The 18709-nt window shown below is 45.0% G+C and overlaps 2 protein-coding genes across 2 annotated transcripts; both read right to left on the reverse strand.

Moving 5' to 3' along the window:
- Positions 1 to 99: 99 nt before the first annotated feature.
- Positions 100 to 3266, reverse strand: LOC121597405. The gene is made up of 4 exons (XM_041923138.1): positions 2739 to 3266; positions 814 to 1057; positions 614 to 744; positions 100 to 545 (listed from the first exon to the last, which is right to left on the reverse strand). The coding sequence occupies exons 1-4, from the start codon at positions 2827 to 2829 to the stop codon at positions 244 to 246; spliced, it is 768 nt and encodes a 255-aa protein (XP_041779072.1). The 5' UTR covers positions 2830 to 3266; the 3' UTR covers positions 100 to 243.
- Positions 3267 to 13365: 10099 nt separating this feature from the next.
- Positions 13366 to 17783, reverse strand: LOC121596549 (protein takeout-like). Its single transcript, XM_041921590.1, has 4 exons — positions 17353 to 17783; positions 14332 to 14569; positions 14089 to 14222; positions 13366 to 13990 (listed from the first exon to the last, which is right to left on the reverse strand). Exons 1-4 carry the CDS (start codon positions 17426 to 17428, stop codon positions 13689 to 13691), a joined length of 750 nt encoding a protein of 249 aa, XP_041777524.1. The 5' UTR covers positions 17429 to 17783; the 3' UTR covers positions 13366 to 13688.
- Positions 17784 to 18709: the final 926 nt, after the last annotated feature.

Here is an 18709-nt window from a genome sequence, read left to right on the forward strand (position 1 = left end):
CAAGACCTCTATCTTTCGCCAAATATTGCACAAAATAACACACAATTGCACACAAACTCTCATGCAGCTTCCAATTTCCACAGTCATTCTTCGCTTTCCTTCAGTTCAAATTTGATTTATTCGTAAAACAAACAAAGAAAAAAACGGCTCCCCAATCGTTAACCCTCGGACTAGTGGGGAGCATAAAGGTATCCTCCTAAGCATATATACAAAACATTCTGTCCCTAGTCGTCTACCAGCGCGTCAGCGCGTCGGGAAGAACCGCTCGAACGGTGCCAACCGGAGGATCTCGTTCAGCAGCCGCTGAAACCGATCCCGCACACTCTGCACCAGATCGCGCTCCACCACCGGCAGTATGTCGCGCCCTCGGATCTGCTCGAACCGGTCGCTAAACTGGCTGTAGTTGCCACTCATCGTGAACCACCGAAAGCCGACCGTATGATCACCGATCTGTTGGCTCCAGTCGGTAACGTTTACCTTCAGGTAGACGCGATCGTCCTGCTCGTAGTTGAAGCCTTTCAGCTGAAGCTGAATCGAGGAGTTTCCTGTTAGGAGAGAAGAGTTGAGCTTAGAGAATGCCCATTTTGGTTTTAATAATGATCCGAAAACTTACGTATCGAGTAGGTCATTTGGGACCATTCGGCAATTTCGGGTCGTGCTTGGAGCCGCGCGTGGTACGAGCCGCGCGTGTCGATCGCTGCGATGTGAAACTTGAAGTAAAACTCCAACCGGCTGATGTCCGATCTGGTGGCAGAAGCGGAAGTTTCCTCGTGAGCTAAGACATGCTTCTAACAGAACGAACCATTTTCTTACCGTACGTCCGTGATGTACATGTTCCGGAAGCCGGTCGTCTGGCGGTGGGTAAACGTCGACACGACCTCATCGCTCTCGATCAGCGTCGCGTCGGGCAGGACGAGCGGATCGAGCGACGACACCGTCGTACGCTCGCTGATCGTACCGCTGTACATGTGGCTGATGTAGTGCTGGATCGCACCCTCCATGCATTTGTTGAGCGATGGGCTGGAGCGCATACACCGAAACTCTTCGAAACCAGTGCCTGTTAGATCACGAAAGAAGAACACCAGAAAAGAAGCAAACAGAGACACGTTTAGTAACCGAAACCTGCAAAGCAGAGACAGTGTTCTGCTGACTCCAACACAAAAAACCATAAATCATCATGCTACCGTAAGGTTTCGGGTTCTTGAACGCGCGCGCGATCCAAACGTAACGGGGCGTGTGTGTTGGTGCTTAATAAAACCGTAAATCTTTGGCTCGTTTTTTGTTGTTTGGGGTGTTGCTTTTCTTTTTGCACATTCTTGGTAGGAACATTTCATTCTTGCGGTGGAGATCCGCTAATTGAATTAAAGTTAAATACTGGAGGGGGAGGCAAAAGTGGCACGACAGCTGGCAATCTACAGGGGAGGCCCGATTATAGCACAGACATACACACCCCAACCGGTCCCCAATTAATCGTGTGCTCACACCAATTAACCTTGCCCAGTGGCACATGTTGGGGTGTTTCTGAAGTGAACCATGCCTGTGCTACTGTGCAGTACTGTGCCATTTGTTGACATGGGCCATACGATTTAAAGTGACGTCTGTAAAGTTCTTTACAATAGCGACAATTGAGCAAGAGACGAAAGAGAGAAACACGGCCCCTACAACATCGCCGTTAAGCTATAATAATAAAAAATCCACAATCACTCCACCAGTCCACGACAACTGAGACGCGTGTCGTTGTCCAGTCCAGGCTTATCGGCAAAACCAACCGGGCGCCGGAAACCAACCCCGTCCATGGGAAAGGGTGGGAGGAGGATTGGTGCGTCATTTTGCGTTCACTCCACTCGTACACTTCGCTATCAATTCGTTAATGGTTTGCACGATAGCACGGAGCCGGAGAGCTGGATATTTATAGCACTGAAATCCAGGAACACGCGTCCAGTGGAGCCAAAAGCAACAGCAACAGTTCCAATCCAGGTTCTGTCCCTGTGGAAAAACTTGCGCCAAAAGGTCAGCAGCACGGTGATACCTTCCGCAAACTGGATTTGGTCCCATTCGCTGTTGCAAGCCTTGCGGGGTGTACAAAATGTACCTTTAATTCCCCTTTCACCACCTTTCCCTACACCACACGCGATCATTTCTTCGACCTTTTTCCCTTTTTTTGCCAGTTGCGATGTTCCGGGTTGTAAAGCGACGGCCTTCACCCTTCAAGTTGACCCATCCGGGTTTTATGCTCTTTCTCTTGTTCTCGCTCCCTCTCTCTCTTTGTTAGTTTGTATCAAAAAGCAATAAACAAAAGGGCTTCAGGTGTGAAAGAACAAGCCAGCAACGATCGTGCACCTCCTTTACCATTTCCATCCCAAGATCAGTATCTTGAAGCTGCAAACTCTCCACAGCGGCACAGACTTAAAAAGCGCGACACAGGAAGCGCGAGCGAACAAACCCCTTCCCTCCCTCCCTCGCTTTGGGGGCACCCCAGGTCAAGGTGGCGCGAGTGTGAGCCGGTTGGCCGTTTTATTCGAACTTGTTTAGCGATTAAATTAACACACCGTAACAACGCGTGGACACTTCGCGCGCACACAGAAACACACTTCACACTTCTGTACCGCGTCGGGCGGGTCATAACCCGGCACAAAAACCGGTGAATAGCACTATTACACCGAGATCAAACACCTTTCTGTTATTCATTCTGAACTATGTTGTTTTTTTTTCGTCCCCAAACGGTGCGCGACACTTACGCGGGAATGCTGCAACGCTCGCCGGCCGAACTCCAATCCAGCACACGATCAGCAGACAACAGCCCAAGCCCAAGCTCCAGCGGGGTTCCATTTTGGGGCGGTTTGTTTGTTTGTTTTGTTTTTTTTGGGACTTTAGTCCTTCTGTTAACACGGAAGCTCCTTCAAACTCCTGCAAGTCCGTCCGTGGCTTGTCTCGGTCTGTTTCTAATCCGAGCGTGTGCGCGCGCGAGCGTTATTCCGTTGGACATTCGAACTGCACCACACCGCACGGCAGCGAGAACTAATGCCATTTTCACCCCGCTAACAGTTGGGCCAGCAATTGCGAGCGTGCCAGAGAGAGAGAGAGAGAGAGAGAGAGAGAGAGGGAGAGAGGGAGAGAGAGAGAGCCGGCTGCTTTCCTTTGGAGTTCCAGCGTTTCCCCGCGTCTGCCCGCTTCCGCCTTTCTCTATCGGGTCGAGTGTTTCGCATGTTGTGTACGCTTCGGGAGTGTTTGTTTTCACTCACCACCATTGGGTGGGGGTTGGTGGAAAATTGAATTCCACCATCCATCGTTGCCACCTTGAAAGAGAGAGAAAGAGAGAGAGAGCCTGAGAAAGAATGTTACAAATTCCAAACGAACGCAAAAAAGAAACACGGGCCCGTATCTAACGATACAAGCAAAGAGAAAGAGCGTGCGAGAGAGAGTGTGTACGGTGGTAACGATGGAGAGAAAAGGAGAGAAGAAAGGAACCACTTGATCGCTCGATCAACTTATCGTCGCCGCCGTACCGACTTCCCTCTTCGCCCTCCTTCGTCTGCCAAACGAGAGGAAACGTGGGTGTTGTTGTTTTTTTTTCTTCTGATGGCCAGGGACGGCTTTCTTTCTTTGGCCGCGCTTTCGCACTTGGTTTTCTTCCAGCTTCTTCCTCTATGACACTTGCCTGCGCGAAAGATGCTGAGAGCTTGTCATAATCATGCACCCACGGCCTACACACAACAACCGGCAAGCCTACCCACCCCACTTCGGTCCCCCCCCCCCGCCCCAAACCGTCTGAGATTCTTCCGGCTGTCTCTTTCCCTCTCTTCTCTTGGTAAGAATAGCAGCGAGCGGGAGCGAAATTCCAAGACGCGCGCGCTGGGAAAACGTGAGTCAGAGAACACACCGTTGATAAGCACGGAATCGGCACATTCTTTCCCCTGAACCCTACCACCCCCTACCAATGATGATGCACACACGCGCGTGGGGCAAATTAAAATTGATGTGCAAATTGTTACGATGACACTCCGGCCCACCGACCCGTGTCGTGCCGTGGGGGAGGGAAGGGATGGTGCCACCAGGAAGGCTTTCATTTCATTTCCTGACCACGGAAGTGCGATTGGACGGGGAAACGGGAGAAAGAGGGTAAGGGAGGGGTTAGTGTCTCATCATCAATGGAGACAATGGCCGAAAGGCCAAAGGCACAGATCTAATGCCATTATCAACCTTGTGCTGTGTGTCGTTGCTTTGCCTTGACTGTTGACACGGAATGCCCTCCTGCGTTGGGATGAATGGCAAAAAACAAGTGCATTCTGAGTGTGTAAGTGTGTGTGTGAGAGAGAGAGAGAGAGAAAGAGAGAGAGAGAGAAAGAGAGAGAGATAAAGAGAGAGAGAGAGAGAGAGACAAACGCGAAAAGGAAATAGAGAAATAGGAAGGTGCGAATAGATTATCTAACACCGGCTGTCTTATCTACAGCGAAACGGGGATCTACAGCGATGAATTGCCGCTTATGATCGCTTGATCGTTTCGGAGAAAGTGTGGGACAGCTTCTGGAAAGCGCATCATGCATATTGGCTGGAACAGTTTTGTTTGGTATCGCTGTGCACGTGACAACGATTTTTGCCAGCGAAGAATGGTGATTCATTTGATTTATTGCACACAATGCAACTATGAGTGTGTTTCTATTATCTCTGTTTGCTTATCTATGCTGATGGTTTATGATCAAAGCAGTGGTGTCAAACTCATTTGCCTGCCAAATACTTGCAATGGGAACAGTTGTACGTTGCTTCGGTTTTGCTCAAAATTTTATAAATTTAGGTAAGAGGCTAAATGCTGGAATCATCCAAATTTATCAAAATTGGTTCTTATTAGTTAAAATTCATTTTACAAAAATTCATTTTTTTTTACCCTAAGGTAATGGAACATTCCTCAAATGACTTCTTGTCAGTCATTCTCAGTTATCCTCATGTTTCAAACAGTATGTTTATTTATTTATTATAGAGTATCGAGCCTCCATGGCCTACATACACAATTAAAACTAATGTCTTATAAACTATGTGTTCCTAAAATTAGACGTAATGCAATCTCGAATGACGCTAGTACATTTCGGTACACTAAAGGACAGGTCTACAAAATTTGAAAATAAATTAAAATTCTTGGACATTAATAACAACGGATCCCTAGCACAGAAAAGACGATAACGAAAGTCAGTTATTAAAAATTGTCGAGTTCTTAAAGGTCTAGTAGGGACATACAAATTTACATGACTTAGCAATAGAGGTGCATTGATTCTTCCAGTTAATAGTTTGAACATAAAAATTCCTTGGGCAACCATTCTTCTCTTTTCCAAAGTTTCAAGCCCTAACAACTGACACCTCGTATGATAAGCTGGTAGCACGTCGTTATGTCTCCACGGAAGCCGCTTAATAGCTACCCGGGTAAATTTTCGCTGGATCCTCTCAAGCCTCTCAATTCTAGTGACTTGCTCCGGAAACCAAGCAACTGAAGCGTACTCAATCAAAGGACGAACAAGGCAACAGTAAAGTGATTTTAAACAGAGAGGGTCATGAAACATTTTGCTACTTCTAATTATGTGTCCAAGAGTCCTGTTAGCCCTAGCAATTACGTCGTCAAATTGTTTGTCTAAACAAAGTTTCGTGTCTAATATAATGCCTAAGTCCCTAACAGTTTCAGATCGAGGCAATAAAGTGTCAGAAAGAATATAATTAAAACATAATGGAGTTCTCGCACGAGTAAACGAAATGACCGAGCACTTACTAACATTGAGTGACAAACAGTTTAAGGAACACCAAAGGTTAAAAACAGAAAGAAAGCCTTGTAATCGGAGACAGTCAATAGAACTACGCACAGGAAAGTACATTTTAAGGTCATCTGCGTACAGTAGCACCGGGCAGTCAGGTATAGCGTAAACAATGTCATTAATAAAGAGATTAAATAATAGAGGCCCTAAAATGCTGCCTTGAGGAACACCAGAGACCCTGCTAAATTCACTAGAGATGCAATCTCCAATCTTAATACGTACTGAACGACGCGACAGGTACGAATTCAGCCACCTAACTATGCTGATATGAAAACCAAGTTTTAAAAGTTTGCTAGTCAAGGTATGGATATTGACGCTATCGAAAGCAGAGTGAAAATCAGTGTAAACAGTATCTACTTGGAACCCTTTGTCTAGCTGCTTGTAAGTAAAATGCAAGAACTGCACTAGGTTTGTGACGGTGGAGCGTCCAGGTAGGAAGCCATGTTGCAAAGGTGTAAATATGTTAATAGCACCATGCATTATATGCTTATGGACTAATAATTCGAACAGCTTACTGGGAGCACATAGCATCGAAATAGCTCGATAATTTGAGATGGAAGTTCTGTCGCCTTTTTTGTAAACGGGAAATATCCATGACTTTTTCCATAGGTCAGGGAAGAAACCAGTGCGAAGTGAATTATTAAAAATGGATGCTAGTGGTGAAGCCAATTCATCGATGCATGATACGATAACTATTCCCGGAATGTTATCGGGTCCAGAGGCTAAGGAGGGTTTCAGCTTTGAAGCCATTGAACGAACATCATCGATAGTAAAAGAAGGCAATGAAATGTCAACGGAGTCTTGTGCCACGAAACGTAACGCTTCCTCTACCTTCTGGTTTTGTTCGGGAAAGCTCGTGCAGCTACGCGCAAACAGCTCAGCAAAACCATTACATATTTCTTGCGTGTCAGTAAACAATCGACCATCAAGTGTCATGCATGATGGGAGGGAAGTACGTTTCATCTTACGGTCCATAAAGTTCCAAAATGATTTTGGACATGCCCGAATGGATATCTGGACACGGCGAATGTAATTAGCATACAATTTTCGGTTATGAAACTTGAAGATTCTTGCAGCCTCCAGGAAATTGCTTCTATCGGCTTCATTGCGTGTACGACTGAATATACGATACGCAGAACGACGCATTCTTTCTAATCTTTTAAGGTATCTAGTGCACCATGGTTGAGAATTTGTAAATATTCGTTTAGGTACGAATTGCTCAATAATGTCTGACACTGCTGACGTAAGGTATTCAGAAGCAGCTTCTACATCCATGTTTCGAAGTCCAGTCCAATCAGTGTCCTTCAACGCTTGCTTTATGCTAACAAAATCAGCTCTGGCAAAATTATAAGCAGATACAGCACCAGGCAAGACTATGCCGGAATTATCGTCTGAACTAGTGTGGGAAAACTGCAGCTTGATTTCCAATGGTGGATGGTGGTTATCAACCGGAACAATCGCGACAAGGGAGACATAGACTGACTGCACAGGCACGCTATCTTCAAGATCATTTGAAACAAACACAAGATCCAATTGCCTTCCTAGGTCATTTACTATGCCACTGATTTGTTTTAAGCAATGATAATTTATCAAATCCAAAAAGCGATTTTGACCAGGCATGGATGACGCGGGTTCATAGTGCCTATCGATAGCACGCCAGGAGATCATTGGTTGGTTGAAGTCACCCAACAGACACATCGTATCGTTGTCGTTCATAGAAACACTCACACTATCAAGAGCCTCGTCGAGAGCAGTCATAGTTGCAGTATTTGTACTAAGGTCAGGAGGGATGTAACTTACACCGACAAATATTTTACTTGAAGGCAACAGGATTTTAACCCAGCAGTGTTCAATACTCGTTATATTGGTGTGCACAGGAAGGCATTTGAGACGTTTGGAAACAGCAATCAGGACACCACCACCTATCTGTCTGGCACTGTTATTAGCATTTCTATCGCTTCTATAGATTGCGTATTTGTCACAGATTACTTGCTGCGAAAGTATGGTATCATCAAGCCATGTTTCTGTGAGAACAATAATATCATGATCAAGCTCACTAGAAGCAATGTACACATCCTCAAGTTTAGTGCGTAGTCCATGAACGTTTTGGTAATAAATGCTAAGGTCATTATTCGTCATTGTTCGTCCTTGATTATTACGGCAGGCGACCCCTGTAGGATTGACATGATAGTCATGCGATTGTGTGAGTGTAGTGTCCGTTCTATGGCGATGGTTTGTTTTGGTCTCACGATCATCAAGCTGCGTGCGCCCTTCGTCAAGCACTGCCTCAGCAGAAAGAATATCGTTTGTTGCTGGAAGAACATTCGTCAGGTAAGTGCAATTAACATTCACTAAAGTTGTTTCAGCGCCAGTGTTCCTCGATTCATGAGTCGTGTCAGGATTATTTGTGTGACTGTGAGTGTGTGCAATGCGCGTGAAATGAATACCGGAAAATATTAGTGGGTCTACGGTGTTGGTGAAGTGCGTGGAGTGTGTGCCGATAAAATTGTGTGGTCCAGCAGTGGCGGTGACCGAATATTTAGCACCGTAGGCAAAGTTGTAGGGGTGGAGAGACCCATTGGCGGTTGTAGACAAAAATTTGCACCCGGTTGTTGATTTCGGTAGTCAATGAATTCACGTACTGACAGGCCAAGGGGCCAGGTGTCGGGGGAAAGAGCCTTGTCACGTAGTGATAAAGGCACTAACACTTTAAATGACAGGAATGAGAGTGTCGCTGTATTTGTACCCTGGCGAATAAGGCAGTATGCAGTAGCATCATCAATCGATAAAGCTTGTTTGACCATTTGTACAATTTGGTCACTGGTTGTATCGGGAGAGAGCCGGGAAATATACAGCGCGCATTTTTGCACCGTTGAATGAGCGGGAACTATTTTGATAGGAAAAGATGCTATATCCTTTTTTGTGCCAGTTATTACAGGTGGTGCATGAGTTTTGCGTTGAATATCGACAATTCGCTCCGTATTGTTGTTTTGGCTATTTCTTTGATTGCTCGTAGCACCGAATGTAAACAATGCGTGATTGTCCTTAGTGACATCAGAAAACAAACGTTTGGATGGATTTATGCGACGAATTTTTGCGGGAGGGTGACTGCTACGTGGAGTTTTTAGATCAAGTTGGCTCAACCGTGCAAACCCAGATTTGATTTCACTAGTCAAAGGCTCCATAACGGTCTTGATGCTTTCGGCTACTGTTGTAATTGCCGCCTGGAAGCCAGATTGCATGGCTGCATCTTTTACGAACTTGGTGCGCGGATTCATAAATACGTTGTTGCAGCCAACACAGCACCAGTGTATTTGTTTATATTCCGAAATGCGCTGGAACAGATCAGCAGGAACCGAAGTGCAGCGCTGATGAAATGGAGAGTCGCACAGGCAGCAGCTGATAGATGCCTCCGCAATTTCCATGGTGCAGGCGTTGCAAATACGGGCCATTCTGCGGGAACGATGCAGGTTGTCGTTGCAGCAACAAGAGCGATGGCGGTCAGGACGCGCGAACTCAGATGCGATCCGAAAAACGAAATTTACGGGAGTATTTTGGGTCAGCAGAGACAAACGCACTATTGAACGATAATGGAACCGTGTTCCAAAATACTGTGATTATACAGAAACCGGAAAATAGTATGATAAACAGCGCGATTTTCAAGAAAATACACTGAGCGATATGCGAATGCGTCTTTTACGTTGCGAGTTTAGTATACCAGCACTGTTTATGGTTTTTCCTTACACTAAGTAACATTATTTAACGTGCACAAGAAACAAATTTCGAAAGGACCTTCAAAAGGAGGTTGAAGATTGAACCTCATATAGCTGAATAATTTTTTTGGGAAAATTAACACTCAAAGTAACCGGTATCGTGTTACAGTGTTCAACTCGCACGACTTAAATACAACCCCGTGAAGGGTTCAAGATCAGTATGGACTGTTTCCCCCTGTTTCAGACTGTAAAAGAATCTGAATCTCGGTTGGAAAGATTCATGAATCGCAAAGATTAATGCATCTCGTAAGATTCATGAATCTCGAAAGATTAAAAAATCTCGAAAGATTAATCAATCTGTATTCTATAGAAAGGTGGTATAGGCTGGCTTGACCACGTGGATCGTTATCGACTAGGTTACTTGTGGTGAATAACAAGTAGCTCAAGCTCTATGATTCTTGGGAGATTTATATATCTTTTGAGATTCGTGATTTTTTCGAGTTACGAGTCTTTCGAGATTCATGAATATTTGGAGATTCATATTATTTTAGACATTCGTGAATTCTTGTAAATTGATTATTTTTACCGAATTATGAAGCTTTAATAATTTTTTAATCCTTGGTGATTTGATTCGAGATTCCAATCACTCATCTCTGAAGATTTTAATGAATGAATCTTAACGAAAGATTCATAGAACCCAACTCTAGTAGGGGAAGGTAGGTAAAGGCGGACACGTTAAGGGAAATGGTAAAAATCTAGGGATGTATAAGTGCAACGACCATGAAAATGTGCATACATTATCTTACACTCAAGTTTAATAAAAAAATGTGTTGATACTTTTAAGTTTCCATCGATTTTTGCGTTTTTTCCATGAAATAAAAACATGATTTTTTTCGTGCAGTTTTGAAATGTTCGGGTAAGACGGACACTTGATATGGGAAAGATGGACACCATGCAGGGTAAGATGGACACCTGTAGAAAACGTTGGAAAGTGAAGAGTTTTACAGTATTTTAACAATTTCTATCGCTTACGTACGTTTAAAACCTAATTCTTGGCCTATTGTAACGACGATTCATTCAGCCGTGGTTTTAGGAATTGTAAGCACCGCTTCTAATATATCGTAGAATACAGCATCTAAAGCATTATTGAAATATCGCGCACTTACAGCTGACGTTGCTCCAGTTTACAGAACAACTGTCTAACTTCCTTTTAGGAAATTACTCCACGAAAAGACCATGACCCCAGTATTTTTTGAGGGACTTGGGACCATTTTCCACCATGTCAAAATTCAACATTTGATATTTGTAATCCCATAGAATTTCTCATCTATTCCTGAGCAATGCCGTATCAATGCCTCATCTTTTTATTGCTTAAAGATGCCCAGGTCGTGACAAGATATTGTATTTCGTGAAGCGCCTCATCAGTGTCGAGCGAGTAATAGCATAACGAATGGCTACTATATTGACTGGTGTGCCGTTTCTCGCATATTTCGATGCTTTCTCTAGTTGTTGGATGATTCAAATCTTCCCTTATTTCCCTTATTTAAGGTATTTGATTAAATCTATTCATCACCAGTTGATATAAGAAGTAAAATAAATCAATAAATTCGGTGTCCATCTTTCCCTACAACAAAGCGTTCGTCTTTCCCGCTTAGGTGTCAGGATGTTCAAACCACCAGAAAACAATATTTTGTTTTGCTTTCATTCTCGTTATTTCGCCAGTTTTTTCATTAATGATCATGACAGCTCATTCATGAAATACAACTTCTGGAAATATAAATAATACAAGTTGTAGAGCTTAAGATCCGTAGTAGTCAAATTAGATACACAAAAGTGCGCACGATTGAAAATTTGTTTTGTTCGTGAATTTAACCAATTTTGTACATATTAACCCAAAATAGTTCTCAAATGTGTTGTTTAACTTTAAATTAGGATGCTGCATTGTTGATTTTTTCGAAAATGACCATTTTGATGAATTTATGAGAAGTGTTGTCCATCTTACCCGCAGTGTCCGTCTTTACCTACCTTCCCCTACTGACTATCCTGCTATGGTTAATCAATATGTCGCTGAAATAGCTCAGCCCAGTCACGACGCCATATAAGAATAACACTCAAATCAGTGAATTTAGTGAGATCAAATAATGCCACTGAAAGCCTGATCTGCGATTCATATTGCAGACTGTCAATATTGTTAACTGAATAGCGTCATTATCATGAATCCCTTAGAATTGAATCGCATGAATCGCAAAAGAATTCATAAATCTACAAAATCCATAGAGCTTGCGCTACTTATTATTCTTCTTTTTGGCGTAACAACCTACGCGATAATGTCAACCTATACAAGCTTTAGCGACATATTCACAAGCTTTTAGCTAAAGAGGCGAATGAGGCCAATCGGCTCAATGTCTGTATAAAAATAATCAACAACAAAATTATAGATTGGTGTCTTGTTTTTACTATAAAGTTGTGTTAGTCTACATCAGGATCACATCCCAAAGCATAAAAGAATTTTACATATTTGGATAGCTTAAAATAGTAGTAAATGCTATAATATATTCAATGGTCAAATTTTTAATCGTTCTCGTTTTTATATGATATTTTTGAAAAAAAGGAATAACATCTATACATGCTTATTTGATTTATTATCAAATCACTGGTGTTGATATTTAAAAGCTATTACAAATATGCTGAGATTTTAAAATGTGCTATAAAAATATCACATTTTGTAAAAAAATAACCTTTAAAGATTAGGACCTCTGATAAGCGCTAAAGTGACATTACATTTTATTGTATATAATGATTCATTCGCTTTGCCTTACAGGAGGCTGCAGGGTTTCGTGAATGATCAATTAATGTTTTTCTTCCTTGCTTTGCTTGTTTTGTAGCGAACTTAACCTTTTAAATTACAATTTACACACAAGATAGCACTCTAGCCATGAACACATGGAGCAGAATTTCTCGCAAAAGCAAAAAGTGCAACCGTTTTGCAGCCGTTTAATTCGATGCAAGATATGCTAATTCAACAATCTCTTCTAGTATGACGTACATACTAGTTGCACCCATAATCACATTGCTAATAAGATCGATAGAGAAATGTCTAGAAATAGTAACACTTCCAGTAAAGGCCAATAGCAACACACACACACACACACAAGTAGGCACTGACACTCTCTACGCTTACCGATTGACGCAGTACGCATGAATCATATCACTCTTTTATGTTCGGCCGGGGCACGTCTGAGAAGTTCAAAGAGAAGTCAGTACTTTATAGGATAAGCCTGGCCCACTTACCGCGCCAAGCGGGTGAGAAATTCTCATCACAGGGCCGCCTGTAGCGGCGTACCCGAGCGTGTAATGAAAGCGAATAAGTGAGCATTATTATGATGTGTTTTTTGCCGTTGCTTTTGTTGCTGTTGTTCGTACGGCAGTCAGCGCTAGATCAATGTAATTATTGCCTACCCCCTGCACATCCATATCGATCGAGTGGTGCTAAGTGGTTCCATCATCATTCCTCAAACCCCTTTTCAATTCCACCTGCTCATGCAGAGAGCCGGTATTGCGTGTTGGAAAGAGTTCTTACCGTCTCGATCCTTCCCCGAGATTATGAGGCGCCATCCGACATAATTGAGCTTATTGCTCCGTCATCCAGCGAACAGAGGAACGGATCACACGGAAGTGCAGGGGGCCGCAATGCCAAAGAACGGCAGACAACACAGTGCGTCTGTGATGAAAAGATTGCCCCCCCCCCCTCCCTCCTTGCCGCCGCCTGTCATCATCGCTAACTCCAGGGGGTGAAACGACGTTTCGGACGTTCACTTGATGCGCCCGTTGACACCCGATCATCAGTCCTGTCAGTGTTATACTTCCGCTTCCGAGCGTCCACTAAGCTTTATTGTAAAACAACCATTGTGTTTTTATTACTTATTACCCTCCCAGTAATTGAGTACCGTACTACAGACACAAACACACACGGGTTACACCGTGCCTTACTACACCTACAGACCTAGACAAAAAGGTACATTTTTAAACGCGTAAAACGCTGCGCTTTTTTTTTGTGTGTACGCAGCCTCCCAACCAAGATGCGACATCTCGTGCGCACCAGAATCACAGATCATCTCACTCGCGCCTTCTCCTTCCCAGGACGACACAAAACCGAACAGACACACCACAATGCGGACACTTACGCAGGGAAGATCTCGTCGAACGTCGCCTGCTGCATGATCTCGTTCGCGGTCGCCTTGAACGTGTCCGACAGGCTGCGCTCCAGCCCGGGCGTCAGCTCGTCCAGGAAGAGGCGCGAGTTTTCGTTGATAAACTGGTTGCCGGCCTGGCTGAGGACGGGATCGCCCCGGAACAGGTCCTTCATGTCGAACCGGCCCTTCTCGATCTGGATGCGCACCACCAGCTTCTTCACGCGCACGTACTCCTTGCCGTCCTTGGCGTACTTTTCGCACAGCAGCTTCACCCGGGCCTGGTTGTTTTCTGTTTGTAGGAGTGAGGGAAGGCAAAAAGGGAAAGGAAAGCAGTGTGCGCAATGTTCGAGAAGAAGTAGAACGTTCTAGAGCTGGCTTCCCACATACCGATCACTCCGGAAAGGTCGCCAACGCCGGCAATGTTAAGCAGCAGCAGCTTAATCTTCAGATCGTACTTTCCCTTGAAGGACAGCTTCGGCAGGAAGATGTTAAAGTCGAAGATCAGCTTCTCGATGTTGACCCTTTTGGTTTGTTGTTCGTGAAGAGAGAAGAGAGAGAGAGAGAGAGAGAGAAAGAGAGGTAAGCATCTAATCACGCCCGAACGACCGCGCCACAACGGGCTTCACTTACTTCAAGTTGTCGATCTTGAACTTGCTCGGCCCCGACACGAGCAGCTCGCTGAAGGTGGCCTTCAGCTCGGCCCCCCGGTCCATGTTGACCGTCGCGAGGGCGAGCGGTTCCAGCGGTGGAATTCGGAACTCGTCGGAAATTTTGCCGGTGGCCAGCCGGGGCCGCAGATCGTTCACCGCCTCGATCACGCACCGGTTCAGCTCGGGATCGTTCCTCGAGCACACCTTGATGGAGGACGCTGGAGCGGTGGTGATAAAGAAAGAAAGGGGAACAAGGGGGGTGCTATTAAATCATCGTCGCACTTGATGACCGGAAATGGGTGTGGGAAGGGTAGTTCCAGCCCACCGAAGAGACTGTGTACTGTCAAACCGCGCTCAATGTCAAGTGCACAAAGACGCTTTCGTGGGGAGAGGCCACCGTTCAATCAATACGGGGCTACTTGTCGGGAATATTAACAAGCTACTATTACACACACACACACTGATCATACTAGAAGGTTCTGCAACGTTTGATGTAATGTATTTTTTTTAAACAAAACTGTGCGTGCGTGCGCGGAAATTCAACACATCTCTCGGGGTTTGGACTGCTTTGCTCAACGCCACGGTCTAATCGGAGATACGTGACTCATACGCACGGCGCAAGGTAAGCGCGTAAGATTGTTGAAACAATTGTGTCGATCGGGATCGAGAGAGAGAGAGAGAGAGAGAGAGAGAGAGAGAAGGAGACGAGGAGGAGAGAGAGACTCTCCGGGCCACACGCCACAGGCCCGGGTTAATCGGGCTACAATTAAACGGCCTCTTCTGGTTTTTGCGCACACGCCTCAATTAGTCGGAGACAGAACAGAACCACAACCGGAACGTACGCGCAAACGACGCGACATATAACACTACGGCCAAGGTCGTATGTCCTCACGGGCTATTACGCCACTCTCACACACACAGTCCGACCCGAGCCCGGGGTTAATAATCATGAGCGGTCTAAGGGCGGTTGAGCGTACTCGTACGAGGATACATACAACGAAACCACAGGGAAAACGTTAGAAGTTCCGTTAGTAAGCACTGCCCAGGGTATAGCATTAACCGGCGAACCAGTTAGCTCGGCGCAAAATTGAAAACAAGCGTGACCTTTCAACCGCCTTTGCGAATGTGGTGCACCATGCCAGTAGATTACACGGTGCGCTAACTACACGGTTTCCCGATTACAGTTCCCGTCCGGTTCCCGAGGTCAAGTGTCACGTTTTTGGAGAGGGCATCGGTTGGCGCGTGCAGCCAGTTAGTGTTCTTCCGACTTAACTGAAGCGTATGGTAAGGATACTCGAGGTTGTGATTTTGAGTAGGACTAGCAGTAAACATATCATTCTACTATCCGTGTTTGCTGGTTGCGCATTCATGCTCACGTGAGTGGTGGAATGGGCTAGAAGTGCGCGGTCATGCGGTATTGCACTTTTGATTACAAGCTTACGAGCTGATTGGAGATGAATGGTAATTTACTGTGTGTTCCTCCTGCAAGGAATGTTTTAATTTAAGGTTCTTGTACACTTCGATGTACAAACACAATCAGGTCAATCGATTCTTTAGCTCCAAACATATCTGAATGTATGTTCAACTTGAATTTTGAGACATAATATCGTTTTAGATTGTGGAAAACGTTGTCACATTCGATGTACTAGTGTTTATACAATTTGGTAGTCTATTTCAGATTTTATCAACTTTTTTATAGAGAATCCTGCCTAGTAGAAGCTCTAAAAGAGATAAGAGAGCAACTTCAATACCGCTTAAGATGGACAAGTACCTCAAAATTATGTTAAAGAGACCTAGAATTGGGAAGAATTCAAAGCCTATCAATGTGAGACTTTTTCCAGCTGCCTCCAGAATAAGTTTTAGATGATTCCTTGAGTTTGTTGCACAACGTATTAGCTGCAACTTGTTCATGAAAATATGGTCAATTGCTCACTCAAGCTGTTTATTACTAACTCTTCATCAATTTTTGCCACAGTGTTGGTCAATATGTAGCTCCACAAAATTTGCCTACAAGTCCTATAAACGATGGACTCAGTATCAGGATCGGAATATGAGTTAACTAAAACTGCAGAATTAATTCTTTAGTAAATACATTTTACTTAATAGTTAATAATTCAATATATTAAATTTTGGGATGGTTTGAAATGTGATAAAAAAATTGTTTCTAGAACTGCATTAGAGAGGCGTCCAAGGTATGGCGAAGTTACTATATGATCTCTTCATCTCTCTTCTTCCGAGATCCAGAATTCTCTGTACTCTAAAGTTAACTATAAATCCCATCGGAACTATTTTTTTACTAAATCGTTGCCAACTCTTATCCCTGTGCTTAGCAGAACATTCCACTTTAATTCAATGGCCAATTAAACCATTTTCCTAATGCAACTTCACTGCTAATCGTACATAAGACCCGGAGATGGGGTTAATTTTTCCCCACGTACGATTATGCAAGCTACAAGCCATACACACACATACATCGGCCACGATAGGATCGCCATTCCAGTCGAAGCGCACTTACGATCGTATCGCATCCCAATTGCTAAATTATAATTCCCAACCTTCAGCCGCTGTACCCAACCCCACGGACCCCTCTCGATCTGACGGACGGTCTCCCACCGCATTTCACGGGAATCGTGGAGTTCCAAGTCCACAGCACAGATGCATCCCTCGGCGGTGGGGAGGAAACCAACAAGGAATGCAGGTCGGAAAAGCTGACGGCTGACGGTGAAATTATTTCCGCCCAAAAGGCAGACCCCGCTCGCGAACGGAACACGAGCGTGGGAAGAGCAGGCTGAGGCTTTTGGAAAACTGGAGCAGAGCTCGCAAGCAATCGTACGGTAACGTAATCGCTGGGGGAAGCTAATGACTTGCATTGCAGCCTCGTTACGTATTACACCGTGGTTATTCGTAGCGAGGAAAATTCCACACATTTCCACGAAAATTGGCACAAAAATTACTATTATAAGCTGATCGGTAAGCTCGTAAGCTTAGCTGTGACACTTACGGAGTGCGGCGAAGCTTCCCCCGAGGTACACGATCGCCGCTAGGGCGATCCACACCAGGTTCGTCGTTTGCAGCATGCTTGCGCGCTTGGCTGGTTTACTTTCCGGTTTCACTTTCTTTCTCACTGTTGTTTCCACCCACTTGCTCAATCTGTACACTCAGCACACGTGCACTTCACTTTCGGGTCCGCTGTGACCGTGAACTTGCGCGCGGTGGAATGCTTGGAAAGCCTCTGGCGTTGTAGCCGCGTGTTCGATTCCAAACTCCGTGTCCTCTTTTTTGCTGCCGCAAAGAACGGAACGCACTCTCACTTTTCCTCTGCCTGTTCGGTGGACGAAGAACGAGAGAATGCGTGGCTGTGTGTTGCTTTACCGTGCCAGGCTGCGAAATCGAACGCACAACGATCGCTACTATCGCCGATGATCGACTGGCGGCTACCTTTTATAGATGACTGTGGTCCAGAGCGTGCGCGACGCGCGAAACGATCACGACGCACACACACACACGTACGCACGGCAACGATCGCGATCGACGAACGACGACACATACGCACCCACGGGGGGAGGAGTGATGGGCGGTGTGAGCCTGTTCCGGGCTGCCACTGCTGCCTACTTGCGGCCTCCGAAGTGTGCGCCAGGTCGGAGGGGTAGGTCAACGAGTGGTTAAGCCTGCCACACTCCAGCTGCACCGTTCCGCGATGCATTCGCGGATGCAGTTTTGAGCTCAAAGAAGGAAGAAAACATGGCGACTTAACCTCCGAAAAGGTGATCTTCAATTTGTTCTAAACCTGAGACCAGTATTCAATATCATACATTCTGGATAAAATGTATGCTTTTGTCCGCCGGGGGAGGGAAGGAAACGGCTGGAAAGCGGGTGAATATAAATAGTGGCGTTAGGCACCAAACAACGACCGAGACGACATTGCTGATGCCATCATCGTGTTGGCCAGAATTCGGCGTTGTCGCAGTTTGTTTTGATTTGTTTTTTTAGCCGAATCACCCGCGCAGTTTATGTTCGCGGCGTTGTTTGTATTGTCCGAGCGTCGAAGTTAAGGGAAGAAGATTTTCGGGAGCTGGAGCCCGGGAGGTTGATTGGAAAGGCAAACACGGTGTGCTGCTACCGGTTGACCGGGCGAGCGCTTGCTGTGAAGGAATTTGTGCTTTGCATGGAACCATCCTGCCAAGCATTAGCAAGAGTAGATTCTTTACGACGACTGTAAAGCGACTTTCTAACCAGTACGGGAAGGTGTTGCGGGCGGTTTTATCCCGCTTTGTTGGATTTTTTTTGTCTGCTAACATTAAAAACCCCAATCCTGATAAAACGACTGTTTGAAAAGCTCCACGACTCAGTAAACTGAT

Source organism: Anopheles merus, chromosome 3R (genome assembly GCF_017562075.2).
Source record: "Anopheles merus strain MAF chromosome 3R, AmerM5.1, whole genome shotgun sequence".
In the NCBI taxonomy this organism is placed as follows: domain Eukaryota; kingdom Metazoa; phylum Arthropoda; class Insecta; order Diptera; family Culicidae; genus Anopheles; species Anopheles merus.

Excerpts from the sequence above, each read along its gene's own strand:
- LOC121597405 (XM_041923138.1), bottom strand. The coding sequence starts at position 2,829 with ATGGAACCCCGCTGGAGCTTGGGCTTGGGCTGTTGTCTGCTGATCGTG. Across the intron at positions 1,058-2,738 it reads GAGCGTTGCAGCATTCCCGC|GCACTGGTTTCGAAGAGTTT; the intron begins GTAAGTGTCGCG and ends GTGATCTAACAG. Across the intron at positions 745-813 it reads ATGTACATCACGGACGTACG|ATCGGACATCAGCCGGTTGG; the intron begins GTAAGAAAATGG and ends TTCTGCCACCAG.
- LOC121596549 (XM_041921590.1), bottom strand. The coding sequence starts at position 17,428 with ATGCTGCAAACGACGAACCTGGTGTGGATCGCCCTAGCGGCGATCGTG. Across the intron at positions 14,570-17,352 it reads GGGAAGCTTCGCCGCACTCC|CGTCCTCCATCAAGGTGTGC; the intron begins GTAAGTGTCACA and ends CCACCGCTCCAG. Across the intron at positions 13,991-14,088 it reads CGACCTTTCCGGAGTGATCG|AAAACAACCAGGCCCGGGTG; the intron begins GTATGTGGGAAG and ends TCCTACAAACAG.